General features: G+C 35.4%; 1 protein-coding gene across 6 annotated transcripts in view; it reads left to right on the forward strand.

Annotated features, from left to right (window-relative positions):
• The window catches only part of UBR3 (ubiquitin protein ligase E3 component n-recognin 3), a 225,045-nt gene that overhangs the window by 175,325 nt on the left and 35,522 nt on the right, over window positions 1–14,198 (forward strand). For all 6 annotated transcript variants that reach the window (XM_027588550.2, XM_027588549.2, XM_027588553.2 and 3 more), the window contains one exon: window positions 7,158–7,261. In XM_027588550.2, the coding sequence (XP_027444351.1) occupies window positions 7,158–7,261 (104 nt within the window). The remainder of the gene's footprint in view (window positions 1–7,157; window positions 7,262–14,198) is intronic.

Consider the following 14,198-nt stretch of genomic DNA (forward strand, 5'->3'; position numbering starts at 1 on the left):
TCTTGAGAAAGGCTTGTATTGTTACATACTTTCCTTTTAGGACCGCCTTTGCTGCATCCCAAAGATTTTGAACAGTTGTGTTTTCATTTTCATTTGTTTCCATGATTTTTTTAAAATTCTTCTTTAATTTCCTGGTTGCCTATTCATTATTTAGTAAGATGCTCTTTAGCTTCCATGTATTTGAGTTCTTTCCAACTTTCTTCTTTTGATTTTGTTCAAGTACCAAAGCATTATGGTCCAAAAATATGCAGGGAATGATCCTAATACATCTTGCTAATGTCCATATTGATTATTTCCCTGGCACTCAGTACTACCTCTTGTTCTCTTTTTTAAGGTGAGTTTTTCCATCTTGTCTTCTGTCCAGAGAAGAATAGATGAACGACAGAGCAAAATACTAAAATGGCAACAGTTATCCCAGAGAAATACACACTAAACAAATCAGAAGAGACTGAAACTGGGGGTGACTGGATTCTTTGTGTATTTTGGTCTGTTTTTTAGAAAACTAGATCCCAAAATTATAAAGAAAGAAAAACTTATATATGTACAAAAGTAGAATTAAATACAATGAAAAGATGGATTGTAACTGTAAAAATGGAAATTAAAAGACAAAAAACAAAAGAGAAAACAACAACATCAAAAAAGAAAAAAAAACAACAACAACAAAAGGAACGGTTATATAAACAAGTGAACAGAACAGAGCAGTACACTATCTACTGAGTGTCTTTTGGTCAGTTTGTTAGAGGAAACTACATCTCAAAATTGTAAAGGAAGAAAAACTTATATATACAAAAATAATATTAAATACATTGAAAGATTAGAATGTAACTATAAGAATGAAAATTAAAAAAGACTTTAACAAAACAACCCCCCCCAAAACCCAAAACAAAACAAAACAAAAAAAAGGAAGAAGAAGAAAAAAAAGAGAATATGATCAGGCAGGTGAATAGAACATAGCCATACACTAGATTTGGGGTGTATTTTGGTCTGTTAGAAGAAAATGCATCTGAACATTTTAAAGAAAGAAAAACATATATATATATATAAGATTAAATACAATGAAGGGATAGAATGTGAGTATAAAAATGAAAATTAAAAAAGATTTTTAAAAAGTTGATAAAATAAGGTTGAAAAGGAAAGAAGAAATATTTTTTAAAAAAGAAAAAATAATAAAATTAAAAAAAATTGAAGTTGAAAGACTAAAGAATCATGGGGGAAAAGCCATGAGTTCTATGTGCTGTATCCCCCTAGTGCTGGAGTTTTGCAGTTCTCATTGATGAGTAAACTTGGTCTTGGCTGGATATTCTTGCTAATCTTCTGGGGGAGGAGCCTCTTGCATTGATTCTCAAGTCTTTGCCCCAGGCGGAATTGCACTGCAGTTGCCTGGGGACAGGCTAAGTAATCTGCTCCAGTTTGCTCTACTGCTCTAAGGCTTGCTCTACTGCTCTACGTGGCTTTTGTTCCCTGAAGGCTTTCCCCGCAGCTTTAGAGGATAAGAATGAAAATGGTGGCCTCCCAGTCTCCACTCCAGAGCCCAAAACTCTGGGCCCCACTCCTCAGTGAGCCCTCAGAGAAAAGCAGTCAATCACTCCTGTCTCTCTGGTCTCTGCCCCCATTCCGTGTTTACCTGGCCTATGACTGAGCGTTTCTGTCTCTGGCTCACGACCCCGTTTAGAGTCTCCAAACCCAGCAGGCTCCTGTAGTGCCGCTCCCACGCTGCTCCTTCCCCAGGGAGGAACGGGCATCTTCTCGCTTCTGCTGCTTGTTGGGTCCCTGCTCAGAGAGCCAGTGGCCTGACTGTGTCATGGATCATGGTTTATGGCAACCCTGAGCTGAGAGCCCACTCCAGTGCTCACTCTTTGCAGCTGGCTTCTCCTGCTCCAATAGCTGGGAGCTCTGCCGCCCTCAGGCACTCCTGGTCTTCCTGTGACCCTGAGGGTCCTGAGACCACACTGTCCCAGCGAGGGTTCTCCCTCCCGCTTAGCCACCAGAGCGACGTCCCTCACTAGAGCAGACTTCTAAAAGTTCTGATTTTATGCTCTGCTGCTTATTCAGTTGCCAGTAGCCGGCTGACAGAGGCTCCCTTCCCCCTACGGTCTATCTTCCCATATATTGCTTCAGATTCACTTCTCCACACCTCCTACTTTGCAGAAAGTGGTCACTTTTCTATTCATAGAGTTGCAGCTATTCTTTTCTTCAATCTCCGGTTGAGTTCGTAGGTGTTCAGAATGGTTTGATAGCTATCTAGCTGAATTCCTGGGACCAGATGAAATTAAGGTCTCCTACTCCTTCACCATCTTGGACTCTCTCCCTGAAAGAATCCAAAATCTTATAACCCACATGTTATATATAGTTTATTATAATTTCATGAATTCATGGACTATAAAAATGAGAGCAAATATGAGGGGGAAATCAGTCCTGTTTTCTGGGAATTCCTCTAACATTGTTAACATTTTGAAATATTTATTTCCAGTTTCTTTTTTTCTGAATATATATTCTGAATTTTTAAATACTATTTGAATCATACTATACCAGTTTTAGAATCTGTTTTTTAAAATTAACACATAACAACCAAATTCTCACATCATTAAAAATTCCTTAACATACCTAATTTATGTATTCATTCCTATTGTTAATCTTTTAAATTGTTTCTCCTTTTCTACCATAATATCAGATGATATATTAAGCTGTTCTTGACATGTTAGATATAATCTCAGAACTCTAAAATAACGTGAAAGCATATATTTTGTTTTTGTCATTTATTTTATAAATATTCACATAGTGTCAGGCACTGTGTTACATAGCACAACATTGCTTTTTGGAAAGATTGTACCTATATAAGCTTTCACTGGCAATGTAGGGATATTCCCATTTCTGTTAATCTTGAGTATTAGCACTTTACAAACATATTTTGGGCTAGTTTGATATATAAAAAAATGGATTCTAAAGTAATAGAAATTTGTTTAATAAAACAAAAGTAAAGTTAACTTCATATAAATGTTTCATGTTTACTAGCTATTTGTGTATATTCTTTGTGAATTGTATGTTTAGAACATCTGTCCATTTTTCTGTTGGCATCTTATTTAAAAAAATTATCTATTACTAAACAGATGAACATAGGAGAAGGGAAGGAAAAATAAAATAAGATGAAAGTAGAGAGGGAGGCAAACCATAAGAAACAGAAAGTTTCTGTTTCTCTAGGAAACAAAGTTGTTGGAGGGGAGGTCGGTGGGGGGAAGGGATAATTGGGTGATGGGCATTAAGGAGGGCACTTGATGTAATTTTAGAGCACTGGGTGTTATATGCAGCTGATGAATCACTAAATTCTGCCCTTGAAACTAATAATATGGTATCTGTTAACTAAATTGAATTTAATTAAAGAATTATCTGAGTGAGTCTTTACAACTTAAAATAGTAAACCTTATTTTTTTCATAGGTGTTGAAACTTTTTTCCAAAATACGTTTGCCGTTTAATTTTATATTACTTTTCTTGACATATTAAAGGTTTGAAAATTTCATGTAGCCAAACCAGTCAAGCCCCATATTTCTTATTTTTTCTGGTTACTTTCATACTTAGAAGACCTGTCTAGCCCATTCAAGTTCTGGTGTTTACCTTTAGAATATGTTTTATTACACATTCTATTACAATGTGTTTCCTGCCTTAGGGTTTACAATACCTACTCATATATTCTTTGTAGAATTTTCTTATGGGATGATTTTTTTAAAATATTGAAATTTATTTTCATCAGTAGTAGTGCGTGAAGATATAAAATTTATTTTCAAATAACTAGCTAATTTTTTGGCAATTTTACATCCCATGTATTATGTACTAAATGTTTGTATTTTATGATCCTGATGAGGAACTTTCCACTTTGTTCTGTTGACCTACAAGCCTATATCTGTGATAAAAACATTTTATCACAGAAGAACCATTCTGGTTTACTTATTGAGGAGATATGTTACGTGTATGTCTCTGATTAGATTAGGCTTCACTCATTTCTTCCACCCCCGATCCCATCCCCTACTTCCCAATTTTTCTTTGCTGTTCTCACCGGCTTATTCTTCCAGATGATCTTTAGAACCATTTTCTAAGCCCTTCCCTTCACTTGTGATTTTGATTAGAATTATCTTAAATTCATAAGTTAATCTTGGGAAAATAGTTATCTTTATAGTAGACAGTTTCCCAACGAAGAACATTCCCCATTTTTTAAAAGCAATTATTAAGCCCAATGTGGGACTTGTAATCATGACCCCGAGATCAACAGTTGCATACTTTACCAACTGATCCAGCCAGGGACCCCAGGACATTCCCCATTTTTAAAAAAAATTTTTTTTGTGGGTGCCCATGGGTGGCTCAGTCAGTTAAGCGTCTGCCTTTGGCTCAGGTCATGATCCCAGGGTCCTGGGATTGAGCCCCACATTAGCTGTCCAGTTTTTGTCTCTTTTTCCACCTGTTTGTCCATCTAGCCATCCATTCATTTTTCATTTTTAAATTTATTCAGCTGGTTTTTATAAACTGTTTTAATCCAGGCATCAGGGAAATGATGGCAAACAAGATATAGCTTCTGTGAAAGGTTTCCTTTTTTTCTTTTTTCCAGGGCACTTAACAGTGTAGAGGATGAATTAGGAGAACATAAAATTGGGGAGATTGAGTAGTGAGAAGGCAGTGGCTATAGAATGACAAAGAAGAATAAAGATAGTTGTTAGGACTTACTGACAATTAAATATGGAGTAAGAGAAGATAGGTTCAGGATATCTCCAAGATCCTGCCTTATTTATTCATTATATTTTTATTGTGTGTATATTATATTACATTCAGACATTGTGCTACCTGCTAGAGGTTATAATAAATAAGCCACATCAAGACTAAGAACATAGAAGGGAGAGTAGATTGGTTATGGCTAGGAGGGGTTGTTTGTGTAGAATAGAGTAGAATGATCATGAGTTCAGTTTCAGGCATGCTCAGGTTGAGCTGCCTGTTAGATATACAAGTGGAGATAGTGACTATTCAGATAGAGAGTTAGAGTCATAGCTAAAGATACAGACTTGGGAGTCATCAATGTATATAGCTGGTGATTGGAGTCATGGGTTAGGAGGTCTTTCAAAATGAGTCCTTTATATTAAAAGAGAGTGGGAATTGGAGCCTTGGGAAACAGCACCATTTCTAGGTTAGTCAGAGGAAGAACTTGTCAAGAAAACTAAAGTAATCAGAGAGTTAGAAGGGAACCTGGGAGAGTGTTTCACAAAAGCCAAGAGAATTTTCTAGACAAAAATGTTCAACCATATGCAGAGTTAAAGGTCAGTAAGATAAAGATTGAAAAATGTCCACTAGATTTGGTAATTAGGAGATCATTGTTGGCCATGTGGAAAACCATTTTTGGGGGGATTTGAATAATAGATGAGCAAATGGTAGCCCCTCCCCCATTTTTTAAAAAAGAACTTTGGGCTTATAAAAAAGAGAGACTGGAGAGACAAATAGTAGGTTTCATAGCATTAATGGAAAGTTAGCTTTGGAGAGGGAGACAAGTAAAATAAAGGGATATCTGTAGGGGGCGCCTGGGTGGCTTAGTCATTAAGCGTCTGCCTTCGGCTCAGGTCATGATCCCAGTGTCCTGGGATCAAGTCCCACATCGGGCTCCCTGCTCGGTGGGAGGCCTGCTTCTCCCTCTCCCACTCCCACTCCCTCTCCCACTCCCACTCCCTCTCCCACTCCCACTCCCACTCCATGCTTGTGTTCCTGCTCTCTCTCTCTCTGTCAAATAAATAAATAAAATCTTAAAAAAAAAAAAAGGGATATTTGTAGAGAATGGAGACATTTAAAGAGCTGTCTTCCTCTGGCACGTAAAAGCTTCAAAGCAGTGGTGTCCATTGCCTGACATATAGTAAGTAATCAGTATTTGTTGAATTATGGAGCCCAATAAAAGAGTTGAATAATTTTTGTTCACCCTAAATCTAGTCTGAATTATAGTTTCAAAATATATTCAATTCTAGAAGCTTAAGATTTGCTTTTGCTTTCTGACACAAAAATTAAACCTATGATTAAAAAAATGTATCCTGGGCGCCTGGGTGGTTCAGATGGTTGAGTGTCTGCCTTCGGCTCGGGTCATGGTCCCAGGGTCCTGGGATCGAGTCCCGCATCGGGCTCCCTGCTCCTTGGGAGCCTGCTTCTCCCTCTGCTTCTTTCTCTCTCTCTCTCCCTCTCTTCTCTCTCTCCCTCTGTCTCTCATGAATAAATAAATAAAATCTTTAAAAAAAAATGTATCCTTCTACAGGGTTTTAAAAATTCTTATAGATCTAGAATGAGATCTGCTTTAGAATATATTCTTTTTTTTTTTAAGATTTTATCTATTTATTTGACAGAGAGAGACACAGCGAGAGAGGGAACACAAGCAGAGGGGTTGGGGGAGGGAGAAGCAGGCTTCCCGCTGAGCAGGGAGCCTGATGTAGGGCTCAATCCCAGGACCCTGGGACCATGACCTGAGCCGAAGGCAGATGCTTAATGACTGAGCCACCTAGGCGCCCCAGCTTTAGAATATATTGTGTTTCTCGTAGTACTATACATTCCTAAGATTTACTACTTTGTCTTTTATAGTGTGTTTTAGTTCTGTTTTGGCTATCATCTTTTTTTTGAAACTGAAAATTTTGAAGATTTTTTGAATTTTTGTGATAGTCATAAAATTGAAACAAAAAATAAAAACCATGCCTTTTCAATATAACTTGCTTGTGAATTGTACCTGTTCTTTTGTCCTAATGTGAACATTTACTCTGTATGCAAACTTTGTGATAGCAAGTATCCTATATCCACTCCATTTATAGTGAAACTAATCCTCTAAAGTTCCAATTAATCCTTCATTTGATTTCTGTAATTTAAGAAATCAGAAAGACTCATTTCAAGTTAATGTATCCCAATCGTTTACTTAAGTAAGATCTAATAAATTTTCTCTGTAATTTTTTCATATTAGGCAGAGGTTAAGGGAATAAATGGATACAAAAGATTATATTTTTAAGCAAAAAATATGGCCCCTTTTTCTTTTGAGATTTCTCAGATGTTTATGAAAGTTTGATTTCTGTTCCATAGACATATGGGAAATATAAAATGAATCAGAAAAGATATTGTCTTTATCAATATTGTCTAAAGTGATTATGCATTTTTCTTTTAGGCAGGGGAATGAAGAACAACAGCCTGAGGTTCCAATTCTTTATCATGATGTTACATCCCTCTTGCTCATCCAGATCTTAATGATGCCGCAACCCTTAAGAAAAGGTATGTCTTTGTAATTATGATTCTTAGACTATATAGTATACATAATACTCAAAATTATGGGGACAAATATTCAGTCTGTTGGAAATGTTTTGAGATCAATGACTTTATTATTTTTTAATAATAGTAAATCATATATATCTAAAAGAAGATGACAGTGAAATAAAGGTTGCTTTTTTTTTTCCTTATTGGTCTGTTCTTTTTAGGTTTTTATTCAATAATAAGGTAAAAAGATAAGGGAAACTCACCCCAAAGACTTCTGCTTTAAAAAAATTTAAAGTGATAATACAGAAATGTGAAAAAAAGCAAACTGTCAGCCTTAATGCCTCTACCCTATTTATATGCATAAATATTTTTTATAGTAGTAATCATAGGGTTTTTCAAAATGTGATACTCCCATCATTTTTAGTGTTAATATATTATCTTGATATTAACAGCATTAACACTGTGATAACAATAGCATTAATATTACATTAGCAGTGGTTTAATTATTGTTCCATAGTCTTTGTAGTTTTCATTTAGACATTTAAAATATTCTGTTAAATAATTAACCATTCCCTTTTGGTTAAAAGCTTTGTTTTTGTGTTATGAGTGAACATGAAAGAACATCTATAGGTGTATAAAGGCCTTGTTACTGGGGAAGATATTTTTTGTGTGTGCTTCAACTTGATCTTTTAATAAAATCTTTTACCTAAGGGTATGAAGTGATCATTTATTTTATGCAAATTATGGTACTCTGAGGAGTTAAATGTCATTAATAAACAGGCATAATATTTTATACTCAAACTGAATTTTGTTTTTTTTTTTTTAATTTTTATTTTAATCACCTGGTGTTCATTAAGGCCAAGTGCACTCCTTAATCCCCATCATGTATTTCATCCATCCCCCCACCCACCTTCCCTCTGGTAACCATTAGTGTGTTCAGTATAGTCAAGAGTCTGTTTCTTGGTTTGCCTCTCTCTCTCTTTTTTTTCCCTTTGCTTGTTTTGTTTCTTGAATTCGACATATGAGTGAAATCATATGGTATTTGTCTTTCTCTGACTGACTTATTTCACTGAGTGTAATACTCTCTAGCTCCATCCATGTCATTGCAAATGGCAAGATTTCATTCTTTATGGCTGAACAAATATTCCAATACATATGTATATGTATTTATACACCCCCCCACACATCATCTTTATCCATTCATCAATTGATAGACACTCGGGTTGATTCCATATCTTGGCTATTGTAAATAATGCTGTAAATATAGGGGTGCATGTATTCCTTTGAATTAGAATTTTGTATTCTTCAGGTAAATATCTAGTAGTGCGGTTGCTATATCATAGGGTAGTTCTATTTTTAACTTTTTGAGGAACCTCCATACTGTTTTCCAGAGTGGCTGCACCAGTTTGCATTCCCACCAACAGTGCAAGAGGTTCCCTTTTTCTCCACGTTCTTGCCAACGCTTGTTTCTTGTGTGTTTTTTTTTTAAAGATTTATTTATTTGAGAGAGAGAGAGTACATGAGAAGGGGGAAGGTCAGAGGGAGAAGCAGACTCCCTGCTGAGCAGGGAGCCTGATGTGGGACTCAATCCTGGGACTCCAGGATCATGACCTGAGCCGAAGGCAGTCGCTTAACCAACTGAGCCACCCAGGCGCCCATCTTGTGTTTTCGATATTAGCCATTCTGGCAGGTGTGAGGTGATACCTCATTGTAGTTTTGATTTGTGTTTCCCTGATGATGAGTGATACTGAGCATCTCTTCATTTGTCTTTTGGCCATCTGGATGTCTTCTTTGGGAAAATGTCTATTCATGTCTTCTGCCCATTTCTAATTGGATTATTTGTTTTTTGGGTGTTGAGTTGTATAAATTCTTTTTTAAATTTTTATTTTTTTTTATTATGTTAGTCACCATACAGTACATCGTTTTTGATGTAGTTGTGTAAATTCTGTATAGATTTTGGATACTGACCCTTTATCAGATATGTCATTTGCAAATATCTTCTCCCATTCTGTTGGTTGTCTTTTAGTTTTGTTGATTATTTCCTTCACTGTGCAGGAGCTTTTTATTTTGATGTAGTCCCAATAGTTTATTTTGCTTTTCTTTCCCTTGCCTCAGGAGACATATGTAGAAAGAAGTTGCTATGGCTGATGTCAAAGAAGTTACTGCCTGTGTTCTTTTCTAGGATTTTTATGGCTTCAGGTCTCACATTTAGATCATCAGTCCATTTTGAATTTATTTTTGTGTATGGTGTAAGAAAGTGGTCCAGTTTCATTCTTTTGCATGTTGCTGTCCAGTTTTCCCAACACCATTTGTTGAAGAGACTTTTTCCCGTTGGATATTCTTTCCTATTTTGCCAAAGATTAATTGACCATATAGTTGTGGGTTTATTTCTGGGTTTTCTAATTTGTTCCATTGATTTATATGTCTGTTTTTGTGCCAGTATCATACTGTTTTAATTGCTACAGCTTTGTAATATAACTTGAAGTCCAGAATTGTGATGCCTCCAGCTTTGCTTTTCCTTTTCAGGATTGCTTTGGCTATTTGGGGTCTTTTGTAGTTCCATACAAATTTCAGGATTGTTTATTCTAGTTCTGTGAAAAATGCTGTTGATATTTTGATAGGGATTGCATTAAATATGTAGATTGCTTTGTACCCAAAGCAGTGGGTATGGATAGTTTAACGATATTTATTCTTCAGTCCATAAGCATGGAATCGCTTTCCTTTTCGTTGTGTCATCTTCACTTTCTTGCATCAGTGTTTTAGTTTTCAGAGTACAGGTCTTTCACCTCTTTGGTTTGATTTATTTCTAGGTATCTTAGCATTTTTGGTGCAGTTGTAAATGGGATTATTTTCTTAATTTCTCTTTCTGCTGCTTCATTATTGGTGTACAGAGATGCCACAAAGAAGAAAAAAAAGAGAAATGCCACAGATTTCTGAATGTTGATTTTGTACCATGGGAGTTTATTGAATTCATTTATCAGTTCTAGCAGTTTTTTTGGTGGGATCTTTCAGGTTTTCTATATATCATATGTCATCTGCAAATAGTGAAAGTTTTACTTCTTTCTTACCAAATTAGATGGCTTTTACTTCTTTTTGTTGTCTGATTGCTGTGGCTAGGACTTCCAGTACTATGTTGAATAAAAGTGGTGAGAGTGGACATCCTTGTCTTGTTCCTGACCTTAGGGGAAAGGCTCTCACTTTTTCCCCATTGAGGATGATGTTAGCTGTGGGTTTTTCATAGATGGCCTTTATTATGTTATATTCCCTCTAAACCTACCTTGTTGAGGGTTTTTATCATGAATGGATGTTGTACTTTGACAGATGCTTTTCTGTACCTATTAAAATGATCATATGGTTCTTATCCTTTCTTTTATTAATGTGGTGTATCAAAATGATTGATTTGCTAATATTGTACCACTCTTGCAAACCAGGAGTATATCCCACGTGATGGTGGTGAATGATTTTTTTAATGCATTGTTGGATTTGGTTTGCTGATGTTTTGTTGAGGATTTTTGCATCTATAGTCATCAGAGATATTGGCCTGTAGTTTGTGTGTGTGTGTGTGTGTGTGTGTGTGTGTGTGTGTGTGTGTGGTTTTATCTGGTTTTGGTATCAGGTAATGCTGGCCTCGTAGAATGAATTTGAAAGTATTCTTTCTTTTTCCATTTTTTGGAATAATTTGAGAAGAATTGGTATTAATTTTTCTTTAAATGTTTGGTAGAATTTGCCCGTGAAGCCATCTCGTCCTGAACTTTTGTTTGTTGTGAGTTTTTTGATTACTGATTCAGTTTCTTTGCTGGTAATCAGTCTGTCTAAATTTTCTGTTTCTTCCTGTTTCAGTTTTTGTAGTTTATATGTTTCTAGGAATTTATCCATTTCTTCTAGGTTGTTTAATTTTGTTGGCATATAGCTTTTCATAATATTCTCTTATAATTGTATTTCTTTTTTTTTTTTTTTTTTTTATTTATTTATTTGAGAGAGAGAGAGAGAGAAACAGCATGAGAGGGGAGAGGGTCAGAGGGAGAAACAGGCTCCCCACTGAGCCGGGAGCCTGATGTGGGACTCGATCCCAGGACTCCGGGATCATGACCCGAGCCAAAGGCAGTCGCTTAACCAACTGAGCCACCCAGGCGCCCCTCTTATAATTGTATTTCTGTGATGTTGGTTCATTGGTGATTCTGTTTAGTTGAGTCCTTTCTCTTTTTTTCTTGATAAGTCTGGCTAGAGGTTAATCAATTTTGTTGATTTTTTTTTTTCTCAGTGAACCAGTTCCTGTTTTCATTGATTTGTTCTATTGGTGTTTTTTTTGTTGTTGTTTTTGTTTCTCTATTATTTATTTCTGCTCTAATCTTTATTGTTTCCTTCCTTTTGCTGGTTTTAGGTTTTGTTTGTTCTTTTTCTAGCTTCTTTAGGTACAAGGTTAGGTTGTTTTTTTTTAAGATTTTTTTTCTTGCTTCTTGAGGTAGGCCTGTATTGCTATAAACTTCCCTCTTAGAAAGACTTTTGCTGTATCCCAAAGATTTTGAACCATTGTGTTTTCATTTTCATTCGTTTCCATGTACTTTTTAATTCTTTTATTTCCTGGTTGATGCATTCATTGTCTAGTAGCATGTTATTTAACCTCCATGTATTTGTGATCTTTCGAGGTATTTTCTTGTGGTTGACTTACAGTTTCATAGCGTTGTAGTCAGAAAAGATGCATGTTGTGACTTTGATCTTTTTGAATTTGTTGAGGCTTGTTTTGTGGCCTAATATGTGATCAGTTCTGGAGAATGCCCCATACGTACTTGAATATTATTCTCTTGTTTTAGGATGAAATGTTCTGAGTATATCCATTAAATCTGGTAATTTTGGATTGTTTTTAAATATAAAATGCATAAAACATAAAATTCACGGGACACCTGGGTGGCTCAGTTAAGTTGCCGACCCTTGATTTCAACTCAGGTTATGATCTCAGGGTCCTGGGATTGAGTCCCGCATCGGGCTCCATGCTTAGTATCGAGTCTGCTTGAGATTCTCTCTCCTCCCTCTGCCCCTCACCCAGCTCATGTGTGCACTTTCCTCTAAAATAAATAATTAAACCTTTAAAAAACCCATAAAATTCACCTTTTTAACAATTTTAAAATGTACAATTCAGTACATTCATATGTTGTGCAACCATCACTATTACCTACCTCCAGAACATTTTCATCAGCCCAGAGAGAAACTTTGTATCCATTAAGCAATCACTTCCCTTTCTTCTTTCCCCAACCTCTAGAAACCACTAATCTGCTTTCTTACTCTATGGATTTGCCTGTACTAGATATTTCATATTAATAGAATTATACAATATGTGGCCTTTTGTGTCTAGCTGCTTTCACTTAATGTGTTCAAGGTTCATCCATATGGTAGTATGTGTTGTAGTTCATTTCTTTTCATGGCTGAGTAATATTTCATTGCAGAGCTATGCCACATTTTGTTTATCCAGTCATAATTTGATAGACATTTTGATTGTTTCTACCATTTGGCTCTTATGAGTAGTGCTACTGTGATATTTGTGTACAAGTTTTTGTTTGAATACCTGTCTTTAGTTCTTTTGTACATAGCTAAAAGTGTGTTTGCTGGGTCATGGTCATTCTATGTTTAACTTCTTGAGGAACTGCCAAATTTCAGATATTTTTGAATGTATCTTTTTGGGGGTTTGGCTGTGTATATGAATTTCATTATTTATTTTGCAGTCTTTAAAATATATACCTTTTAATTAGCTTTACTGAATTTCATCTCTTTGCAAAATTAGTTATAAGCTGTTTAGGTTTTATGTGTTACTTTGGTTAGTTTTCCTTATTTTAGGGAAGTAGTTGCTTTGGAGTTATGTTGGTTTGCCCTGACTGTGCTCTTCTAATTATACTAGTAGTCTTGCATTTTGAAATATAAACAATTTTACTTTGTTTTATAAAGTCTTCAAGATAGATAGTTTACTTATTTTTTTAAGATATTATATTTAAATATTTTACATATATGCATAATTACTACATAAATCTGAAAAGCTAAAATGAAGGAAACTTGATATATAGAAATAGACTTATTTCTATAATTAATATTTATCTGAAGAGAAAAATAGTTCAGTTGATTGTAAAGGACCTACTGTATTAGTGTCTGAGAGCTGTAACAGGTGCATCTCCTTTATCATGAGATGACAACTATTGGAGCTAGCCCTCAATAGAAGGTGAAGTTAATGCCAAAAGAAGATGTAATACATTGAATTAATTGAATGTAGTAGATTAAATTCAGTAGAAACATATTCTGAAATTGTTTACTAAAATATGAGTCAAAATTGGTTACTTAATTTATAATGGCTAAATGAGTATTTATTATATTATATTATTATATTCATTATTTATTATTATTCATTTATTATACCCATCATACCAAGCCTCCAAAAAATAAGCTTAAAAGTAACTTATGATATGTCCCTATTTTCAGGTATGCATGTTTAGTTCTTTTATAACTTAGGATCAGGTTTGGCTGGGTATAACAGAAAAGAAACCCCAAATAACACAGTAGCTTAAGTAAGACAGACATTTATTTTTATTTTTTCATGTAGAAGGAAGTCTGAAGGTGGGCAGGTCAGGTCCTTCTACTTCATAGCACTGTAGCCCTATGATGTGGCTCTCACCTTTGTGTTTCAAGGAAGTTGCAGAAGTTGCAGCCATCATAGTCTTGTTTAATAAGGCAGCAGGATGGAGAGTTGGGAGAGGAACTTCACCCTCTCTTTTAAGAAGTCCTCTTGGAAGTTCCATACAAAACTTACATACCTTTGGCTAAAGTTCTTCCTTCTTTTGAACCTCTGGGATTTAAAACATAAAATCATCATCTTTTTTAGGAAGCGTCAGTTACTCAGATTTGGATCATGTCGTTGTTCTTTGCCACATCAGTCATTGATGAGTATCACGATTCTGTTCAATCATGCCTTGTA

The sequence above is a fragment of the Zalophus californianus genome, chromosome 3, assembly GCF_009762305.2.
Source record: "Zalophus californianus isolate mZalCal1 chromosome 3, mZalCal1.pri.v2, whole genome shotgun sequence".
Taxonomy (NCBI): Eukaryota; Metazoa; Chordata; class Mammalia; order Carnivora; family Otariidae; genus Zalophus; species Zalophus californianus.